This window comes from Trypanosoma brucei, chromosome 11 (assembly GCF_000210295.1).
Source record: "Trypanosoma brucei gambiense DAL972 chromosome 11, complete sequence".
In the NCBI taxonomy this organism is placed as follows: domain Eukaryota; phylum Euglenozoa; class Kinetoplastea; order Trypanosomatida; family Trypanosomatidae; genus Trypanosoma; species Trypanosoma brucei.
Genome location: NC_026744.1, coordinates 4,058,603 through 4,076,601, shown reverse-complemented (window position 1 = coordinate 4,076,601; position 17,999 = coordinate 4,058,603). Strand labels below are relative to the sequence as shown.

Sequence of the window (17,999 nt, the reverse complement as noted above, 5' to 3'; positions counted from 1 at the left end):
ACGACGCGGAGCATACCGTCATTGGCCGTGGGCGCGTTGGAATGACGACCCTGTGCGGCAGCATCAGGAGTTGAGTTGCAGACGTACATTTTCGGCTGCTGTGACGGGAGCGAATGAGGGTGTTCCTCTCTGGAACTACTACGCGGAGGTAGGACAGGAGTACGGCCTACCCAGTCACTTTCCGCTAAGCTTCATGGCTCCCTTCATTCATCAGTACACAAGTAGGGCGTGGTCGCGAAAGGAAATTGAAAGACACTTGAAAGTGGTGGAGGAGCGCACGGGACTGCGCACTATTCAACAGGCTTGCGATGCCACGTCGGAACTGTTGGAGTGGGGAGAAGAGGAAATGGGTGTAGTTCCACACGGCCTGTTGCAGCACGTCGTAATGCTTGCGGAAGATATCGTGCTACAGAATAAAAAGAAAGCCTATAGGAAGGCAGCACACGAGCGAGGAATATTAAGAACAACAACAATGGAGCGATACTACGCGCTGCCGCACTTGCGTACGGGTCCGCCTATGCCGACAACTCTAGAGCAACCGTCCGGGGAATTCCCATGGGGGAAATTCAGTACGATGGTTGGTGGGACGCGTATTCATCCATTGTACAGACCAGATGGGTTTTTCAAGGACAATATGTACCCGGCTTAACCGCAGTGGTGAGAACTTTTTAAGACCACCAATCTTTCATTTCCACAACAAGTTGTTGTGCGGTCGCTGTTTTATTAGTTTCCCTTTAGCTCCCCTTTCGTGTAGCCTCGCACATATCGTTTATCCAATTCAATGGAGCGCGTGGGCTCGCGGCCGCTTTTTCCTTACATCACCACCACCACCACCCTTTTCTGAAGGTTACATTCTTAACGCCAATTTGTATCAAATTCCGCGAACGGATGGAGAGACGGAAAGACCACTTGTCTATGTTCTACATTCTCCGTGCTCTGGGGTATACATGAGCATTCATGAATTCCACATACTGTCCCAATTTTTATTCGCTTTCTCGCCCCCCCCTCTCCTTTCCCTCGGTCCTCTGCTAAAAAAAAGGGTAAGAAGACACGCTCCCCGCACAACGTTGTGGGCTGAGCGCTCGCGTACATCTACGGCAGGGAATTCGTGTTTGCTTAGAGAACGAGAAAATTACCCGTCGTCCACTAGCACGAGACTTCCTTCCGTCACTTCTATATCATGTGGAACTTTTTAATAGACATAAAGAACGCGGCTCGGCGCACGGTTGCCCCAACGCGAGACGAGCTCGCCGCTGCACCTGAACAGAAACAGCAACGAAGTGCAGCAATGAGCTCGGGGTTTTCCCTCCTCGAGGAGCACGTCGTCGGTTGGATGAACAAACTCACCTCATCCCCTGTTGTACTCGACTCTGGCGCTGGCAGTGCCGAACTGGCTGGCGAATATGAAAAACCGCCACCACTTTTATGTCTTGCGGAAGAAAAGCGTACATCTCTGGAACCAGAAGAATTGTTTCGATACATTACGGAGTCTGTCAGTCTTATAACTCTCACTTCCAAACGTATCCACGGGGAGGCGCAGTTCCTCCTTCAATTAAGCCTAGAGGAAAAAATAACGCATACAAGCGACTTTCTCAGCGTCTACACCTGGTGGGAAGATGCCGTGGATCAGCGTCTCCGCAAGTGTGAATTGATCTTCGAGGAGTACAAAGCGCAACCTGGGTTGATAAATGTAGAGAACATCGTTCATCTTCAACAGCGCATAAACAGCATTTGGGAAACATGTACAGCGGATATAGGAACTGTAAAAAAGATTGGAACGCTGTTGAGAGAGGAAAAGTACGACCTCATTAACCAAGTGGGCAACGACATCCCTAGCGAGTTCGCACATCAGCACGACCAGAACAACGATAAGACCGCGAAGCATCGCATTATAGTATCAGAGGCTCAACCCACAGGAAACAAAAACAGTAGCTTGCTACACGCTCAATGCACACAGGAAAGCAGAGTTCACACAGGAGAATACGTACAAAATGAATGCACAAATAAAATGAGCACCAGCAGCGGCAAACTCCACCCTCGAATTAACGAAAGTGACACACCTGCTAAGAAAGGGAAAATGAGACAACACGATGGTAAAGAGCATCTTATTAGGATTTGCAAGACGTCAGATAACTCCGAGGAAGAGACACGTCTGAGAGCTGAGGAGGAAGCACGTCTGAGAGCTGAAGAGGAATCACGTCTGAGAGCTGAAGAGGAAGCACGTCTCAGAGCTGAAGAGGAAGCACGTCTCAGAGCTGAAGAGGAAGCACGTCTGAGAGCTGAAGAGGAAGCACGTCTCAGAGCTGAAGAGGAATCACGTCTGAGAGCTGAAGAGGAAGCACGTCTCAGAGCTGAAGAGGAAGCACGTCTCAGAGCTGAAGAGGAAGCACGTCTGAGAGCTGAAGAGGAAGCACGTCTCAGAGCTGAAGAGGAAGCACGTCTGAGAGCTGAAGAGGAATCACGTCTGAGAGCTGAAGAGGAAGCACGTCTCAGAGCTGAAGAGGAAGCACGTCTCAGAGCTGAAGAGGAAGCACGTCTGAGAGCTGAAGAGGAAGCACGTCTCAGAGCTGAAGAGGAAGCACGTCTGAGAGCTGAAGAGGAAGCACGTCTCAGAGCTGAAGAGGAAGCACGTCTCAGAGCTGAAGAGGAAGCACGTCTCAGAGCTGAAGAGGAAGCACGTCTCAGAGCTGAAGAGGAAGCACGTCTCAGAGCTGAAGAGGAAGCACGTCTGAGAGCTGAAGAGGAAGCACGTCTCAGAGCTGAAGAGGAATCACGTCTCAGAGATGAAGAGGAAGCACGTCTCAGAGCTGAAGAGGAAGCACGTCTCAGAGCTGAAGAGGAAGCACGTCTCAGAGCTGAAGAGGAAGCACGTCTCAGAGATGAAGAGGAAGCACGTCTCAGAGATGAAGAGGAAGCACGTCTGAGAGCTGAAGAGGAAGCACGTCTCAGAGCTGAAGAGGAAGCACGTCTCAGAGATGAAGAGGAAGCACGTCTCAGAGCTGAAGAGGAAGCACGTCTCAGAGCTGAAGAGGAAGCACGTCTCAGAGATGAAGAGGAAGCACGTCTGAGAGCTGAAGAGGAAGAAACTCGTCTAAGAGCTGAAGAGGAACCCCTTTTCAGAGCTGAAGAGGAATCACGTCTCAGAGCTGAAGAGGAAGCACGTCTCAGAGCTGAAGAGGAAGCACGTCTCAGAGCTGAAGAGGAAGCACGTCTCAGAGCTGAAGAGGAAGCACGTCTCAGAGCTGAAGAGGAAGCACGTCTCAGAGCTGAAGAGGAAGCACGTCTCAGAGCTGAAGAGGAAGCACGTCTCAGAGCTGAAGAGGAAGCACGTCTCAGAGCTGAAGAGGAAGCACGTCTCAGAGCTGAAGAGGAAGCACGTCTCAGAGCTGAAGAGGAAGCACGTCTCAGAGCTGAAGAGGAAGCACGTCTCAGAGCTGAAGAGGAAGCACGTCTCAGAGCTGAAGAGGAAGCACGTCTCAGAGCTGAAGAGGAAGCACGTCTCAGAGCTGAAGAGGAAGCACGTCTCAGAGCTGAAGAGGAAGCACGTCTCAGAGCTGAAGAGGAAGCACGTCTCAGAGCTGAAGAGGAAGCACGTCTCAGAGCTGAAGAGGAAGCACGTCTCAGAGCTGAAGAGGAAGCACGTCTCAGAGCTGAAGAGGAAGCACGTCTCAGAGCTGAAGAGGAAGCACGTCTCAGAGCTGAAGAGGAAGCACGTCTCAGAGCTGAAGAGGAAGCACGTCTCAGAGCTGAAGAGGAAGCACGTCTCAGAGCTGAAGAGGAAGCACGTCTCAGAGCTGAAGAGGAAGCACGTCTCAGAGCTGAAGAGGAAGCACGTCTCAGAGCTGAAGAGGAAGCACGTCTCAGAGCTGAAGAGGAAGCACGTCTCAGAGCTGAAGAGGAAGCACGTCTCAGAGCTGAAGAGGAAGCACGTCTCAGAGCTGAAGAGGAAGCACGTCTCAGAGCTGAAGAGGAAGCACGTCTCAGAGCTGAAGAGGAAGCACGTCTCAGAGCTGAAGAGGAAGCACGTCTCAGAGCTGAAGAGGAAGCACGTCTCAGAGCTGAAGAGGAAGCACGTCTCAGAGCTGAGGAGGAAGCACGTCTCAGAGCTGAGGAGGAAGCACGTCTCAGAGCTGAGGAGGAAGCACGTCTCAGAGCTGAGGAGGAAGCACGTCTCAGAGCTGAGGAGGAAGCACGTCTCAGAGCTGAGGAGGAAGCACGTCTCAGAGCTGAGGAGGAAGCACGTCTCAGAGCTGAGGAGGAAGCACGTCTCAGAGCTGAGGAGGAAGCACGTCTCAGAGCTGAAGAGGAAGCACGTCTCAGAGCTGAAGAGGAAGCACGTCTCAGAGCTGAAGAGGAAGCACGTCTCAGAGCTGAAGAGGAAGCACGTCTCAGAGCTGAAGAGGAAGCACGTCTCAGAGCTGAAGAGGAAGCACGTCTCAGAGCTGAAGAGGAAGCACGTCTCAGAGCTGAAGAGGAAGCACGTCTCAGAGCTGAAGAGGAAGCACGTCTCAGAGCTGAAGAGGAAGCACGTCTCAGAGCTGAAGAGGAAGCACGTCTCAGAGCTGAAGAGGAAGCACGTCTCAGAGCTGAAGAGGAAGCACGTCTCAGAGCTGAAGAGGAAGCACGTCTCAGAGATGAAGAGGAAGCACGTCTGAGAGCTGAAGAGGAAGCACGTCTGAGAGCTGAAGAGGAAGCACGTCTCAGAGCTGAAGAGGAAGCATGGTGTGGGCACTCACCCCATTTTTCTAAGCTTTTTGCGGTTCTTGAGCATGAGGAAGGAGTTTGTAGGAGCATCGTTTGCCGGAAGCAAGCAGATGAATATCTTACTGTCTACAAAAAGTATATAGTTTCTACCTCAGTTAGTTTCGTTGATAAAGACGAGAGTGACCACTCCGAAAATCCTAGTATTGTTGCTCGCTTGGAGAGTGTAGCTGCTCCTTCTGATAGGCAGGATACGGGCTCTGCTGCTGTTAAATCACGCATTGTGAAAGCCAAGGCAGATGTACTAGTTGATGATGAGGGGGAGGAGTGGGATGACTGGTAGTGCTTCTGTTTCCCCAAATTGGAGTGATTGGGCGGGGTAAACAGTTTTTGCACACACTGGTGTTGCTAAGGTTTTGCCGTCGGGACGAGAGTTGTGTTGCGTTGCGATTATGATCATTGTTATTTTGTTTGCATGAACACCCGTTGAGTTTTTGCCCCTAATTTCTCTAATCATATTGTTCTAAACCGAGTTCCTCACCTTTTACATTGCAACCTTCAACGTACTTAGTATAGCTGTTGTGTGCGTGAAGTCGAAGAAGTAATCTGAGTAGGTGATGGCCGATATGGAGGCAGTGGCTGGCACTGAAGCCATTCCGCCCACCCAAAATGAGCAGCACGACTCCGCAGCTAAGAAGAAGCAAGCTAACTCCTATTATTACTGGCATAACCACGAGAAAGAACGAGCGAAGGTAGGCGATGTTGCGCCTATGCCGAAACCTGTTTTGCTGAAGAAGTCCGACCCATCGGTGTTGCCAGCTTCCACAGCAAGTTATCCGATCACGAAGCATAGCTGGTGTGACGGTAAGAAGAATGTTACGGTATACATTGACACAAAACTGGATGAAAAAGAAACAATGGTGGAAGACACGCTACAGGTGGAATTCGGAAAACGCCGTTTGACAGTGTCGTACATTGCGAATGTGCAGACCTCGAAGGATGCCGCAACGCAGCGAAGGAAACAACTTGTTCTTTGTTTGGCAAAGGCAATAAAGAGCAAAGAAAGCAGCTACAAAGTCAAGGACCCGAGTGGGCAGATTGTGATCCGACTGGCAAAGGCTGAAGAGACATCGTGGTGGGAGTTGGCTAAGAAGGATGGCAAGTTGTCCGATGCAGACGATTCCGATGAAGAAAACGATGGCAAAGCGGACGAGGGGGACGGTGCTGCCGAAGAAAAAGCTTAATAACTCCGTTTTGTTTCTCTGTTCGCTTTCTTCGCGTCGGGACGCGAGCGTCGGTGTGTGCTCTTGTGCATACCCAGGTTTTTCAATTATCAAAGAAGGGAGTATTTTGTGCTACCTCTTTTCATTTTATTACCACAATTATTACAATCATTATTGTCGTTATTATTATTATATTATTATTTTTATATTATTATTATTAAGTAATCATATTTCATTTCTCGTGTTGATGTGGGTAGGAAAGTGACCAACCACTTTTCCATCGCCGCTGCGGGCGGCCGTGATCGAAAGGTGGGTTGTGTCCCGCTTGCACCGGAACCGAGACGGCCCTATATCTTTGTTAGCAAGCTCGCTGTTCGGTAAATGTGAGAATGTGGTCACCACCACCTTTTCGCCTAATGCGTTCCGCTTGCTTTATGTTGTTATTGTTATAGCGTAGGGGTTGGCCAACACTGCAGCCTTATCTGAAGAGGGAAAACAGTGCAGCTGTGGCGCACTTTCATGATAATTCCACCTCATTCCGTACGCTGTTTTTTTAACTACTGAATTCTACCGAGAAAGGTGTGGAAGGCGGCAACAGGCGTCGGATCAGTGCCTTCACGCATGCGGCAGTGCATATCGAGGTGTGGACATAGTGTGGCAAGAGCTTGTTTCTGGAGCCACATTTCTTCCTTTCTGGTAAATCGTCGATCGAGAAGCAGCACCACCGATCCACCCGCCCCCTCCACTATGGTGGGATGTGTCGAGCAGGTCACGATCACCGGCAATGGCGATAAAACGAGGGGTACGCCGAACTGTGCTTTTACTGTTTGCGGAATGTCCAAACCCCCTTCCATCATTTTCTTCGGTGGTGATATTGTCTCGCTAGTGGCTTTGAAGGCTCTTCACAACCGCCTTCAGCTAATCATGGATGCTCGTCCCCTTCAGGAAAAAGGGTGTAGCGCGGCAACCGGTAGCGAGAAATCCCAACTTGTGGTTGTTTGTCCCTTCCTTCCTGCCGATCCTTTCACAGTGTTCAAACAGTACAGGCGTCAATACCCCGTGGCGCGATACTGTGTAGAGCACGGCATACCCTTAGTGCCTGTTGACCACCCGACGTCTATGGCGAAAAGTAAAACACTGGAATACCTGCTGCATCCCAAGCATTTGCCAACGCCTGTCATTAGCGGTGTGGCGCAAGTCGATCACATCGCGGGGCGACCCCTGGAGATGTTTGATGTAGCAGTCGTAGTGTCGTTTCGGTACTTCCTGCCGAACAAACTACTTGAGAAATTGAGATTCACCATCAATTTGCATCCCTCTTTGTTGCCGCGGTATCGTGGCGCAAGTCCTATCTTTGCTCCGCTGCTTCGGGGGGACGACAAGGGTGGTGTTAGCGTTATCAAACTTCCACCGAGAGGGATGTTTATGGATGGCGGAGATGTGTTGCTTCAGCGAACTATACCAATACCACCGGAGATGACCATCCGAGAGTACTTTCCCAGCGTGACTGAGCAGGGCGCGGAAGCGCTCTGCGACTGCCTATTTGGTAAGGTCCCTGTTGCGCCTGCACTCAGCTCACCTCCAGGAAGTCTTCATCTCGGCCCAGCAGTAGCCAATGGCTACTGTGATTGGCCACGGACATTCAATGCATTGTGGAATGCGGCGTGGAAGCAAGGGCACGACCTCCACTTCACAAAAGATCCGTGGCATGCGCCTCTTCTGAAAAGAGAATCAGCCGTTATTTACTGGCACAAAGTCACCGCGGACGAGGCCTACGGAATCTGGAGAGCGTTTGTTGGGGGTGAGTACTTCAGTCCAACCATCAACGCCACGTTAGACAAGGGTGCGACCCCCGTGCGGGGACAACTAATAAAACGGCTGTTGTCCCGTACGGTATGCGAACTAGAGAAACAAACGGTGTGGCACCGCGGTGATCAACTCAGCGGAGAAGGGTGCAATGAGGGACTTCCGAAGGAACAGCAGAGAGATGGGCATGGCGGCGGTGGGACGGACGAGGGAGGTAACGCAGTTCAGCGAAAAGACATCACAGTGGCCAGCAGCAAACCGTCAGAAAAAGTAGACGATGCCGAGGGTGCTGGGTCTCATGACCATTTCCGCCACCGTCTTCTCGTTAGGTGTACCTTCACGGATGCTGTTTACCCTCAAGGCACCCCCAGCGCTGTCCAATGGGAGCTTCAGCGATTGGAGCAGGGGACTGTCACGCATTTTCGGAACTTGCATGACTGTGGCGACTGTGGCTCAAACGCCCCCACCACGGAAAGCTTTATTGAGGCAGGCAGCGCTTACTTCCCCAAGTCGGCGGAGGACATATGTGCTGTCAAGTGTCGTGTAGGTTGGTTCCTATGGAATGCTGTTGTGTTGGAGGGGTCACGCAAGCAGTCAGCAGGGTTATTGCGGAAAGGAATGGCCATGAAAACTGGAGTGCTGTATCCGCGCCTCTTCGTGGTCCAAGCAAATGATAAGGGCAAGTGCTCTTCAAGGGATATCGGTGGCCGTAGCGCTTCTAACACAAACGCTACGGTAACTGCGTGTCGGAGCAACCTGGCATCCTGTTGATTATGTTAGGGTTGGTGTGTGACAACGAGATCTTGTAGGGATTGCGTGCTTTCCACGGGAAGTGTGGATGGTGGTTGCGTGGATATACTGCTGATTTCTTCACATGGGGTGTTCATAGATACTTGTTTCGCGAGAGCCATACAGACAGGCGCATAAATGGATGTAGTAATTAGTGATTGGATAAATTTAGTCTTTACGACCTCTTACTTGTATGTTGTTACGTGCATTTTTCTTTCCCTTGATCCATCCACTCACTTGCAACATTCGCAATAATGAGGTTAGGCCTACTGGGGCAGGTAGGGCGGTAAAGTGCATACCGCATTGAAATATCAAACACACAAGGGAAACGTGTGTAAAGTGCGGGGGTGTCGCAACCAAATGGGCATCAAGGGTCGTAGGAAGCGCCAACGGGAGCGAGAGGCAAAAGCTGCCAATGGCAAGGCAGGATGGGACAACGAGTACGTGGAAGAAGGGGAGGAAGAAGTCGACTCCGGCGCCGATGATGTAATGGTGATGGGAAGTGGCCCGTTTCGCCCACCGGTAGGTCCTCACGGTAAGTTGCTTATTAAAAAAACAGAATTGTACAACATGCAAGACACGGAGTATCTCGACCGCCTCGCAGAAGAACACGCCAATCGCCGCACAACACATCTTCGAAAAACAAGGAGCAGGGAAGGACAGAAAGACACTGCTTCTGAAACGGATAAGTTGCTGTTGCATCATTTTGACAATGAAGAGGATTTCCAGACCCTTTTCAACACTAGAGGTGCGAAGGCAGGTACGAGACTTAGCAACATCACTGAAGTTTTGGATGATGAAGCCGGAGTTCGTAGGGTACGAAAGAAGGTTGAGACTGGTGCACGATTTAACCACCCGCTTATTGGGGTTAATGAAAACGTTGTTCAAGCACTTCAGCAGGAGGGATTTTGCCGAATGACACTCATTCAGGAGCGAGTTATACCCTATGCCCTTCAGGGCTACGATCTCCTCGGTCAGGCGCAGACTGGTTCAGGGAAAACACTAGCCTTCTGTGTGCCGGTGCTTCATTCCATCATCGGTCTCGTAAGTAAGCGGCCGAATGTCACGTACAGTTTAATGCTTTCCCCCACCAAAGAGCTGTGCGTACAAACACATGATGTGCTGAGGGGGATATGTCAACACATTTCTAGTGATATTGCTGCGTTTTCCGTACACCTCATTACTGGGGGTACAAAAGTGTCAGAGGAACGGCGGCAACTTAACTCAGGCGTTTCCATAGTGGTTGGAACGCCGGGACGTATACATGACCATGTTCAGCATTGCTCGGGGTGGGATCTCTCCCGGCTACGCGCTCTCGTTCTGGACGAAGCAGACCGAATGCTGGCCGACGGTTTTCAGAGAAGCCTTGATGCCATTGTTCAGCGGCTGCCGCGCTCCCGTCAGACGTATTTGTTTTCAGCAACTAACTCGAAGTCTATTGGGGAGTTGGCCCGGCTTTCGCTTTCTCGCAAGCCACTCTTCATCACGACAACAGGCAGTGCCCCGATTCCGGTACAATTAGGTACCGAAGCTTTTGATTCTGCGGTAGCTGCGGGTTGTGTTGATGCTGCATCTGCCACCTTTCCACCGTACTGCTCTTATGATGATCCGGATGTTGATGACCAGCTTAAAAGAGGGCGAGCGTCAGACACTGGTGGCAATGAGGCGGGAGGTGACATCAAACCCATTCCGGACACTCTTCGACAGTTCTGCCACATTACCCCTGTGCATGAACGCTTACTCTGCTTGTACGCGTTTGTCAAGCGCGCTGCCCGCACATCGAAGGCGATGGTGTTCTGCTCTACGGTGGCCAGCACTATATTTCACTTTCAAATGTTGGGATCCGTTGGGTTCCATAATGAAGTGATCATGCTGCATGGACAAATGAAGCACCGCCAGCGCGTGGCGGCATTTCAAGCGTTCAATGAATGGACAACCGGCGTGCTGCTTTGTACCGACGTTGCCGCTCGCGGTTTAGATATTCCGGATGTGGAGTGGATTCTGCAGTACGATCCCCCTCTTGACCCCACAGAATACGTGCATCGCATTGGGCGCACAGCTCGCGCTGGTAATGTCGGTAATGCGTTACTGTTTCTGACTCCTGAGGAGGCGGGCTTTGTGCGTTACCTCTCAAAGTTTGGTATTTCACTTGAAAAGTACCCAATGCCAGCCAAGCTCCCCCCCATCCAGATGAAGTTGGAACACGTACTGCAGTTGGATCCCATCGTGGCGAAGAGTTCCGTAAGTGCGTTCCGAGCTCACGTGGGCGCATACCAGAGTCACCTCCTTCAAAACATATTCAACGTTCACCGGCTAGACTTGGAGGGACTGGCGCGGAGCTTTGCCCTATCAGCGGTGCCGAGTGTCTCACTCCCAAGCAGCTCCGCGGAAGAGAAGCAGCAGGAGTATGTTAAGGGGAAGTTAAAGTCCCTGAACAAGCGTCGGATGGAGGCGAAGAGGTACTACGAGGCACAGAAAACAAAAAAACAGTGGACAGAAGATGGGCAATTTGTTGGAATGGCTTTTCCGAAGTCTTAACGGTCGGGCGTAAACATTTTTCGTATTAAAGACACCATGCTAATTTAGACGTTATTCGGTGTCGCTGGAAATGTCGCCTGACTCCCACATATCTCTGTGTTAAGTGACCTAAGGAGGACGCTGCAGGTATTTTTGAGTCGTCACCCTCTCCCCCACGATGGGCACGTGTTTCATCCCCTTCCAGTCCCTTTTCTGATTGTCGTGGGAAGGAGGAGGAGGCGTGTCGCCTTGGATTATGTCCACCTCAACTGCAAACCTCAGAAGCGGCTACGCCAGGGCCCGGAAAAACATGCACAGTAATTAGTCACTTGAGTCCTTTTACTCAAGTTCTGTTGGGCGCACAAAAGGAGATGCAGAGCCGCCCTGGTGAATGTCGTCAAGGCAGCAGCAACGAAGAAGAGGGTTGTTCGAGCTCTCCCACGGTGCTTCAAGCGGCGGATAACGGTCCTTGAGGGGCTGTTTCGGCGAGGTGGTGGGGGTTATCGCATGGATTTGGCACGCTTAACGAAACGAGCATTAATAAGTGTAGTAGACTGCTACGGCATATGTATTTGGCACATTAGTGACGGTGACTAACCTCCAGTGCGACACCATCCTAGTTTATTTGTGTTGTTGTTATCAATACAGTTTGTTGTTTAAAGTGACTTCTTAAACTCACCCTGCACCACTTTTCTCAATAGTATCGGGCACCTTAGCTGGGTAATCGTTTTTCTTTTCTCCGAGAAGGGGAAGCAGACAGGAGAGCGTCGTAGCGGCGGTTCCTCCAAGGTGCCACCTCCCCCTACACTTATCGTCGCCGTCAAACAGAAAAAGGAAAATGAGTTTCAAGGACGCTCAGTTAATAGAAAACACGAGCGATATCGAAGGCAGTCGAAGGACTATAGAAGCGCGAATTGGAAATTCGCTTAGGGATGCACAGTACAAACTCACAAGCAGCGCTGCGCATGACTTACCAGAAGCCATGGCCGATATTTACATGGCGCTGACATCACTGACAGCGTACCTTTCGTTACCTAACGGCTCACCCAAAGCAGCTGCAACGGCAAACCGCATCGCTAAGCTGTGGCGTACCATAATTTATTATTACAAGCACCGAGAGGGACTTGCTCCAGAGAGCACCGCTGGCAGCTCAGCACCTAGCGAGACAGACGCAATGGATCACACGCTTTCTCCGCACACAATGCAGCAGGGTTTTACTACTTATAAAGAAACAGATGTTAACCTTGAACACTTGCGAGAAGAATTCCACAAAACGAAGTGTGAGCGCGATAGCACGGTAAAGGAACTAGAAAGCGTCCGACAAAAGCTTCAAAACTATGAAGAAAATTCACAACTAACGGCAATCCTGCAAAATGAACACGAAAGAATACAACAGGAAAATAGTGCATTAAAGGCAGCACTACACGAACATGAAAGGAAACTTCAACGATCCACAACACAGCTACAACAATCTCAACTCGCACTACAAGAAAAAGAAATAGAAATGACAAAAACCAAAGAAGAGTACGAACGAAGTTTACGTGAAATAAAAATAAAAGAAAATAATATAGACAAAGAAGAACAGGCAGCTTTACGAGAAAACATAAAGATACTGCATCAAACACTAAGAGACATGATACAAAATACGGAAGCCGCAGAAGTCAAACAAGGCACTCTAACTCTCGCAGATATTCAAACAAGCCACCAAGAACAAATAATAGCAATGAAACTAACATTAGCGGCACAGAGCGAAAGGGAACAGGAACTTTCAAACATCATTAAGACAAAAGAGCAGCAACACCATAAACACATTGAAAACTTAAATACGAAAACACAAAATGAACAAAAAAAATATAAAGAAAAACTTTCAACTCTTGAAATAGCTATGGAGGAACAGCGTGTTCGATACACCCATGAGGTGGAATCACTTCGTACTGAATTACAAAATGAGCGTGAACGTGTACAGGCGTCTGAGAAAGTTGCACAAGAGAACCATGAAGGTATGGAGAAATTGCATCGGGAACAACTTTCAACTCTTGAAATAGCTATGGAGGAACAGCGTGTTCGATACACCCATGAGGTGGAATCACTTCGTACTGAATTACAAAATGAGCGTGAACGTGTACAGGCGTCTGAGAAAGTTGCACAAGAGAACCATGAAGGTATGGAGAAATTGCATCGGGAACAACTTTCAACTCTTGAAATAGCTATGGAGGAACAGCGTGTTCGATACACCCATGAGGTGGAATCACTTCGTACTGAATTACAAAATGAGCGTGAACGTGTACAGGCGTCTGAGAAAGTTGCACAAGAGAACCATGAAGGTATGGAGAAATTGCATCGGGAACAACTTTCAACTCTTGAAATAGCTATGGAGGAACAGCGTGTTCGATACACCCATGAGGTGGAATCACTTCGTACTGAATTACAAAATGAGCGTGAACGTGTACAGGCGTCTGAGAAAGTTGCACAAGAGAACCATGAAGGTATGGAGAAATTGCATCGGGAACAACTTTCAACTCTTGAAATAGCTATGGAGGAACAGCGTGTTCGATACACCCATGAGGTGGAATCACTTCGTACTGAATTACAAAATGAGCGTGAACGTGTACAGGCGTCTGAGAAAGTTGCACAAGAGAACCATGAAGGTATGGAGAAATTGCATCGGGAACAACTTTCAACTCTTGAAATAGCTATGGAGGAACAGCGTGTTCGATACACCCATGAGGTGGAATCACTTCGTACTGAATTACAAAATGAGCGTGAACGTGTACAGGCGTCTGAGAAAGTTGCACAAGAGAACCATGAAGGTATGGAGAAATTGCATCGGGAACAACTTTCAACTCTTGAAATAGCTATGGAGGAACAGCGTGTTCGATACACCCATGAGGTGGAATCACTTCGTACTGAATTACAAAATGAGCGTGAACGTGTACAGGCGTCTGAGAAAGTTGCACAAGAGAACCATGAAGGTATGGAGAAATTGCATCGGGAACAACTTTTAGCTCTTGAAATAGCTATGGAGGAACAGCGTGTTCGATACACCCATGAGGTGGAATCACTTCGTACTGAATTACAAAATGAGCGTGAACGTGTACAGGCGTCTGAGAAAGTTGCACAAGAGAACCATGAAGGTATGGAGAAATTGCATCGGGAACAACTTTCAACTCTTGAAATAGCTATAGAGGAACAGCGTGTTCGATACACCCATGAGGTGGAATCACTTCGTACTGAATTACAAAATGAGCGTGAACGTGTACAGGCGTCTGAGAAAGTTGCACAAGAGAACCATGAAGGTATGGAGAAATTGCATCGGGAACAACTTTCAACTCTTGAAATAGCTATAGAGGAACAGCGTGTTCGATACACCCATGAGGTGGAATCACTTCGTACTGAATTACAAAATGAGCGTGAACGTGTACAGGCGTCTGAGAAAGTTGCACAAGAGAACCATGAAGGTATGGAGAAATTGCATCGGGAACAACTTTCAACTCTTGAAATAGCTATGGAGGAACAGCGTGTTCGATACACCCATGAGGTGGAATCACTTCGTACTGAATTACAAAATGAGCGTGAACGTGTACAGGCGTCTGAGAAAGTTGCACAAGAGAACCATGAAGGTATGGAGAAATTGCATCGGGAACAACTTTCAACTCTTGAAATAGCTATAGAGGAACAGCGTGTTCGATACACCCATGAGGTGGAATCACTTCGTACTGAATTACAAAATGAGCGTGAACGTGTACAGGCGTCTGAGAAAGTTGCACAAGAGAACCATGAAGGTATGGAGAAATTGCATCGGGAACAACTTTCAACTCTTGAAATAGCTATGGAGGAACAGCGTGTTCGATACACCCATGAGGTGGAATCACTTCGTACTGAATTACAAAATGAGCGTGAACGTGTACAGGCGTCTGAGAAAGTTGCACAAGAGAACCATGAAGGTATGGAGAAATTGCATCGGGAACAACTTTCAACTCTTGAAATAGCTATGGAGGAACAGCGTGTTCGATACACCCATGAGGTGGAATCACTTCGTACTGAATTACAAAATGAGCGTGAACGTGTACAGGCGTCTGAGAAAGTTGCACAAGAGAACCATGAAGGTATGGAGAAATTGCATCGGGAACAACTTTTAGCTCTTGAAATAGCTATAGAGGAACAGCGTGTTCGATACACCCATGAGGTGGAATCACTTCGTACTGAATTACAAAATGAGCGTGAACGTGTACAGGCGTCTGAAATGTGCGTAACGCGTTTGGTGGATATAGGGAAGGAACAGTACTGTTGCGAAGTTGGTGTTGATGTTGTTGATATGTCTCGTCGTTTATTTTTGGATGACATGAAAATATCCTTTTGTTCGGGTGAAGAACAGTTGGTGAATCCTGTTTTTAGTCAGTTTTCTTGTTCTGATCGTGGCGTTTTCTCTTTGGGTGGTTGCCCTGCTGTGTCGTCTTTTCGTCGTGGTTCTGTTGCGAAGCAGCTGCGTGTTGGTGTTCGTAACGTGCTTGACAAGTTGCGTTCGTTTGAATTTGACGTATCGGATGCTGTTGTGCTTTCTAAGCAGCGTATGTTGTTTATCCAGAATGTTACAAAAAAGTTAGGTATTGTTCCAGGTTCGAAATTATCTGTTGATGATAAATTTTATTCTCCCGTGACATCGAAATCTAAATGCTCTGCGCCCGAGTCGCCGTTTTCCTTTGGACCCTTGAAGGCTCTTTGCGATGTTGTTGGTGTTGGACTTCAAAGAGCGATTTCATTTACAGCTGTATGGGATGAAGAGAGCAGGCGGCTGGTTGAGGTCGTTGAAGCGCTACGCCACAATATCTTGGTAGTGGCGTCTCTTTGCTCGTGGTATTCCCAACGCTTCGATGCTTGGGGGAAACTGACGGGTTTCACTGTTGCAAAGTTAGCTGTAGCTTTGCAGAAACTTCAGTACTGCTTGCTGAGGTCGTTACCCCTTAACGTTTGTGACGCTCCCATTTTTGAGGCGTGTTTCCTCCTTGTGAACGACTCAAGGAAGACGCTTTGTGGTATCGGTCAGAAGCTTACAGCCACTGCTGATACTCCATTGAGCTCATCCTGTTCAGTAGATGGTGGGGCTGGCATTGCTTCTTCGGTACTTCTTAGTAAATATCGTAAACAGCAAGAAGTCAGGCCTCCAGTTACGTTGGACGCTGCAACTTTACCGCAGCTACCGTTTTTATTATCCTGTAGAGATGGGGAAGATGTTTCCACACCGATTAAGTCCCGCGATAACGCAACAGTGAATGGTCGCAGCGACGAAAAGTTTGATGGCTATACTAATCCATTTGGCGTGACACCCAGCGGTTGCGGGGCTAAATTTGGCCCCGTTGAAGAAGGTACCACTGTAGAAGCTGCTGCGGAAGGACGGCAAGGGCCGTTCAAGAAGAAGCAACGGCGCGAGTTGAGACTTAAATTCATAGGATAAAGTTGAGTTAGTGGTTGGTGCAACCCTATGCATGGCGCCTAGCGTACGAACCGTCGTCAAGGAAGCAGAGGAAGAAGGGAAGGTGTACGTTAAAAACATTGTAGTTTGCTCCTCTCAGTTGCATTTTTAGTAATTTTATTCGTTACCATGAATGGTGTAAAACTAAAGTTCTCCCTCACTATTATAATATTTTTGTGCCTTCTCTTTATTTTTTCTTTTCAACTCGCCCAGGTCCTTCACGCAACCTCGGCATTGTTACTGTTCGTGTCACTGTTGTTTTACGCTGCTCGGTCGCTTACATGTCATTATTTGATTTAATGCCACACACATGCATGCACGCACAGATGTACTTCATATTGTTGTCATTGTTGCTTTGTCGATTGTTCATGCCACATCTTAACTTTTTTAAAAAACGGATACAGGAACAGGAACAGTTGCTGAGGGAACGCCCCACTGATTCAGGGGAGACAAGGAAGTGTGGTGGGTGACGTAACAGGAAGGAATGTCAGCCCTTCTTCCAAGGGAGGCGGTAGCGCTCCTCTACCGCCGCTACCTGAAGGCAGCCAACAGCATCCCAAATGTGACCATCCGGATGCTTCTCCTGCAGCAAATCCGCTCGGGTTTTAGAAGGAACCGCGGCATCACAAGCCCGTCGGCACAGCGTGAGCTCATCAATCAGGCCCACAAAGACCTGCAGGTTTTGGAGGACGAGCGGCTCTCGCGTACGCTATACATCAACCGTTTGGGCCTCGTCTCGTGTCTTGACTGGGAAGTACGCCGCACGGAGTACAATTTCACCCCAGAATCACAAAACTTCATTGCTGCTTTTCTCATGTTGGGCTTTATGCTCATAGCGGTGGTAGCGATGAATGCAAAACCCATTGAGGTGCGTCACCCAGACATAAGCGAAATGGTGGGTGCGATGGCTATGCGTTTGGAGGCGAATTCCCCAGAGGAGCTGCGGCAAATACGTGAAAGGCAGATTCGCACTGGGCTCGAACGACAGCAGCACCGGTTGTCGCTGGAGCACCGTGTTCTCGCCACGTTCCACGATGCTCCAGGCGTGAGGCTGGAACCGCCATCCCTGCGTAATCCCTATGGCATAGTTTCTAATGAGGGTTGAAAGGGGTTCCCCCTTTTTTATCGACCCTTTTCCCTGCGGTGCACTAAGTTGCACGCTTGCTAGCAGGGGGCGAGTACTGGGCTTGTTCTTTGTCATTAATGAATGGCGTTGGGATGGGTGTGTCGGTGCAAAAATTTCTTCCCTCTGTGCGGGCACTGAGTTAACCGCTACTCTTCATCCTGCGCCCGTGGTGCATGCAAATTCTGGCACGTGGAACCTTCACCATGGAGTTTTCCCCTCGCATACATTCTGCTCTTGTGTCTCCCCCAATCTTGTTTCTACCCGCCTGCTATGTTTCTGCCGCCAGTGGAAGAAAAAGAGTAACAATAACGGTCCCACTGTCGGTTGGGAATTGCTCTTCCGACCGGAGTGCGCGTCTGATTCTAAT

The 17,999-nt window shown here is 49.1% G+C and overlaps 7 protein-coding genes across 7 annotated transcripts; all 7 read left to right on the top strand.

The window, feature by feature from the left end:
* Nucleotide 1: 1 nt before the first annotated feature.
* On the top strand, nucleotides 2-649 carry TbgDal_XI17380 (hypothetical protein, conserved, (fragment); the record flags this gene model as incomplete). Its single annotated transcript, XM_011782580.1, has 1 exon — nucleotides 2-649. A coding segment is annotated over one exon (648 nt), but the record flags the coding sequence as incomplete, so codon positions are not given.
* Nucleotides 650-1,180: 531 nt separating this feature from the next.
* On the top strand, nucleotides 1,181-5,044 carry TbgDal_XI17370 (Tb-291 membrane associated protein, putative; the record flags this gene model as incomplete). Its single annotated transcript, XM_011782579.1, has 1 exon — nucleotides 1,181-5,044. The coding sequence occupies one exon, from the start codon at nucleotides 1,181-1,183 to the stop codon at nucleotides 5,042-5,044; it is 3,864 nt and encodes a 1,287-aa protein (XP_011780881.1).
* A 274-nt stretch (nucleotides 5,045-5,318) lies between these two features.
* TbgDal_XI17360 (hypothetical protein, conserved) lies at nucleotides 5,319-5,945 on the top strand (the record flags this gene model as incomplete). The annotated part of the gene is made up of 1 exon (XM_011782578.1): nucleotides 5,319-5,945. The coding sequence occupies one exon, from the start codon at nucleotides 5,319-5,321 to the stop codon at nucleotides 5,943-5,945; it is 627 nt and encodes a 208-aa protein (XP_011780880.1).
* A 600-nt stretch (nucleotides 5,946-6,545) lies between these two features.
* Nucleotides 6,546-8,501, top strand: TbgDal_XI17350 (methionyl-tRNA formyltransferase; the record flags this gene model as incomplete). The annotated part of the gene is made up of 1 exon (XM_011782577.1): nucleotides 6,546-8,501. The coding sequence occupies one exon, from the start codon at nucleotides 6,546-6,548 to the stop codon at nucleotides 8,499-8,501; it is 1,956 nt and encodes a 651-aa protein (XP_011780879.1).
* A 378-nt stretch (nucleotides 8,502-8,879) lies between these two features.
* TbgDal_XI17340 (ATP-dependent DEAD/H RNA helicase, putative) lies at nucleotides 8,880-11,057 on the top strand (the record flags this gene model as incomplete). The annotated part of the gene is made up of 1 exon (XM_011782576.1): nucleotides 8,880-11,057. The coding sequence occupies one exon, from the start codon at nucleotides 8,880-8,882 to the stop codon at nucleotides 11,055-11,057; it is 2,178 nt and encodes a 725-aa protein (XP_011780878.1).
* Nucleotides 11,058-11,874: 817 nt separating this feature from the next.
* On the top strand, nucleotides 11,875-16,488 carry TbgDal_XI17330 (T. brucei spp.-specific protein; the record flags this gene model as incomplete). The annotated part of the gene is made up of 1 exon (XM_011782575.1): nucleotides 11,875-16,488. One exon carries the CDS (start codon nucleotides 11,875-11,877, stop codon nucleotides 16,486-16,488), a length of 4,614 nt encoding a protein of 1,537 aa, XP_011780877.1.
* Nucleotides 16,489-16,990: 502 nt separating this feature from the next.
* Nucleotides 16,991-17,611, top strand: TbgDal_XI17320 (hypothetical protein, conserved; the record flags this gene model as incomplete). Its single annotated transcript, XM_011782574.1, has 1 exon — nucleotides 16,991-17,611. One exon carries the CDS (start codon nucleotides 16,991-16,993, stop codon nucleotides 17,609-17,611), a length of 621 nt encoding a protein of 206 aa, XP_011780876.1.
* Between the last annotated feature and the right edge of the window lie 388 nt (nucleotides 17,612-17,999).